The sequence below is a fragment of the Galeopterus variegatus genome, unplaced genomic scaffold (genome assembly GCF_000696425.1).
Source record: "Galeopterus variegatus unplaced genomic scaffold, G_variegatus-3.0.2 Scaffold5332, whole genome shotgun sequence".
NCBI classification, from domain to species: domain Eukaryota; kingdom Metazoa; phylum Chordata; class Mammalia; order Dermoptera; family Cynocephalidae; genus Galeopterus; species Galeopterus variegatus.
The window spans coordinates 16,533-20,144 of NW_007731443.1; the positions used below are offsets into that span (position 1 = coordinate 16,533).

Sequence of the window (3,612 nt, forward strand, 5' to 3'; positions counted from 1 at the left end):
TTAGCAACACATATTATACAAGATCATTTCTATGACAGCCATTCTGTGTTACTATACTTAGACATTACAAATGTGAAAGTTATTAATTTTCTTTGTTTCACCAAAATATAAAATGATTAAATTAAATTTTTGCTATTGTAAGGCAGTTGATATTTTAGTTAGAATAATGCTACCTCCAAAGAATGAAAGTCTTTTGCCCATTCTTAATTTAATATTTATGGTTTGATCAAAAAACAATCAACTCCTTTGCCTAACCCATCATATATGTTATTACCCTGTCCACAGATGAAAGTGTTTTCTGAATAACCTTTAAAGTCATAAAGCAAAATAGATAGCATAATATTAAAAAATAAGTTAGTTGATAAATCGGCATGTGGTATCTTTTCATTTCTACTGAATAATATTTAAACATCCTATAGTTATTCCTGAATTTTTTATAAGGGAAAAAGATTTATTCCGTACTACCCAGACTAAAAAATTCAAAGACCGGTAACCAATTTTTAGTTGCTGTCACAGGAAAAAAGCCATTGAAATTCAAATGTTAATGTATTTTCTCCAAACTACATAATTCAAATGAAACTGGTTAAAAGAAATGTGGGGTAAATAATAAAATATATATTTGTTTGAGTACCTACCATATATAAAAATTATTAATTTGCAATGATACATGGGTCACCCTGCCTTTCTGAATAATGTTAACCAATCCATGCCACTTAAATTTTTCAACTTATATTCTTGCTATGCAAGTTTTCTTAAGATGTATTTGATTTTAATGGTTCACTTTCAACATAACACCTACAGTATTCCATATTCATAAAACAATTTTGTCAACATACTGAATTTAATGTCAGTGACCTTGTCATCTCAAATAACGTCTGCCTTTTCCACTCAAGTGCATATATATTGTACAATTTCTCTCATTTTTTTCTTCACTTATTTTCCCCAGATATGAGGTTTTATTTGTATTCAACATATCTGTCAATAAATAATTTTTGGTATTTTTCAGTTGTGTCACTGGAATAATTAGAATAAAGAGCGATATTTATGGATTTTAATCAAAAAGCAAGTATTTGAACACAACATTTAACCCCTCTGTAATTAAAGCAGAGCAAGGACAAGTGTGGAGTGTTGGGACTTTGCAATTTCACACTAGTAAACATAGGAAGCAATTTGGTGGTGAGCATTTAGAGTGTCATGGTAATATATTTTGAAGAGTATAATGCAAACTCATCTTCAGCCATTAACTTACCCAAAACTGTGAGCTCTGCAGAGGCACTAATATTCTCATTTTTATATGTGACAACACAGGTGTAAGTTCCACTGTCATCATCTGTCACATTGGAGATAAGCAAGTTGCTTCCACCCAATAAAGAATACTTTCTAGACCTGTAGAACATAGGGCACATGTAATTAGGGAGTAAGTTAATATACACTTGTATCAAGCAAGGTTCTCAGCAATTTAAATGAACTCTACAAAAGCTCAAAGTATAAAATTGGAAAGAAACCCTATGTTATAGAGGCTTGATAATATCTTGTTTACTGATCAAAAATTTATTCCAGGTAAACTACTCCCATTGGAAGGCTGTATGCAGTGATCAAAGAAATGAAGTAGATTAAGCTTGGAACTAACTTTAATGATAAAAATAATTATTATTATTTTCTAAAAATTAGCTCAATTCTCTAATAATAATAATCTAGCTCAATTCTCTCGTTTTGGATTTGAGGACCTGAAGGTCCAGAGATGTCGTTTCCCAGAGTGGAAGTCAATGTCTTGTGTCCTACTATCCAATTTAGTGATCTTTGTACAAAGCCACATTTCATACTGCACTAAGAGTGCCTGGGTGTATCCAGAGAACACACCTTGACATGCTTAAGCTGTAACTGCGTTTCTTCTATGCTTTAATATTCTCAGAAGCTTTGTGAAACCACCCCATGTATTGTTGTAATCTAAATAAAAATTTAAGGTGGATAAAGTTAGAGATTAATTTATGATCTATGGACCTATCTCATCATAGAAAATATGTGTTAAGAAGGTGTACACCATTCCCCCAAATCAATGAACTTAATTTCTTAAGTGAGATCCATTTAATCAAAATGTTTCAGACTAAGTATTCCATTCTATTAAGGGCTTACTTTCTAACTGTACCTTATTATTAATGTTCCAGTAATTCAAAGCCAGCCAAGTTCTTCTGTCTTAACTTAAATATTCATTATAGCTGGGATAGTGAGATATGTAATTGGTGCTAAAAAAAAAAAAATTGCTCAGGCCCTATAATGATGTACTACATATTGGAGCTCAGGAAATTTTGGTTTCTTTTTTTCCCCAGCTTTATGGAGAAACAATTGACAAAAAAATTACATATATTTATTGTGTACAAAGTAATGTTTTGATATATGTGTACATTGTGAAATGATTACCACAGTCAAGCAAATTAATATATCCATCACCTCATCACCTCACCATCACATAGTTATCTTTTTAAATTTTTTTTTTATGGTGAGAACATTTGAGATCTCCCTTTCTATGCCATTTCTTTAGGATGTGATCCTCCAAAACAGCTTTGCTGAAGACTATTTGGACAGGGCCATCTCAATGGCAACCTTAGCTTTCTTAATTTCCTTTCTGAAATTTTGACTCTTTCCTAATCCCGTCATCCCAGTGGCTAACTGCCTTTCATACACTGTACCATGCCAAGATATGTGGGGAAAAATTCAACTATTACTTTTAAAAACTCTAGTACTTCTAAGTACTTATATCAACTTTGAAAAAATAAATAGCAGCATATATTTCATAAAAGTTCTAAATGTATAATACCTGAGTTGGATGACTTCCTCGCCTCGTAACCAGGTGAAACTTGGTGGAGGATAGCCAGAAACACAGCACTCCAGCACCGCATCTTTTCCTTCAATGGCTACTACATTGGATGGTCTTTGCAGAAAATACAGTTGCCTATGCAGTCCTGGATCTATGGAAAGAAAACACAGGATCACATATTTTATGAAAAACATTGCAGAGATAAATTGTGTAGCTTGAATCATTTTTTTTTTACTCTAACAAGACACTACGATGGAGAAGAAAGAAAGAACAATGGGAAGATGCCTCTGAAATTTATGAATAAACTCCTAAAAGAGTTTTTCCATCACAGGTTTAGGATTATGATATTGAAATATTCTTAGCTGTTTACAACATTATGGTATAAGACAAAGGGCATAAGTTTGAGGCTACTGGTCACTTGTGGCTACAGGCCTTGTTTATTTATCATCATTGAAGAGCAAAGCAATATAATTAGCAACCTTTTTAAACATCATCATCCGAAATTTTTTGATATGTTCAGTTTGCCTGCCGCTAACATTTATTTCTCTTCCTTCCGCTTTGTTTATTGCATCTGTGGCTTGTTATACAAGATAAACAAACATATTAGAATTGTGTTAAATAGCATACAGGTACAAAGAATTAGAATATACAAGTACTGAGAAAATATCTGATTTCTTCAAAAATGAAGTTAAAGTTGTATAACTAAAATTTGTTTTATAACAGTAAGTCTGGCTATGTCTACACACTTCGTTTATTTCTTAATTTTTTACCTACATTCTAAAGAGTGAGTATGTCCC

At 32.1% G+C, this 3,612-nt stretch overlaps 1 protein-coding gene across 1 annotated transcript in view; it reads right to left on the minus strand.

Annotated features, from left to right (window-relative positions):
- Positions 1 to 1,249: 1,249 nt before the first annotated feature.
- LOC103604687 (netrin receptor DCC-like) overlaps positions 1,250 to 3,612 on the minus strand; it is a gene marked incomplete at its 3' end in the record, with an annotated part of 22,634 nt that continues 20,271 nt past the window's right edge. The window contains exons 2-3 of the mRNA XM_008589261.1: positions 2,816 to 2,966; positions 1,250 to 1,386 (exon numbers count right to left, since the gene is read on the minus strand). Of these exons, the coding sequence (XP_008587483.1) occupies positions 1,250 to 1,386; positions 2,816 to 2,966 (288 nt within the window). The remainder of the gene's footprint in view (positions 1,387 to 2,815; positions 2,967 to 3,612) is intronic.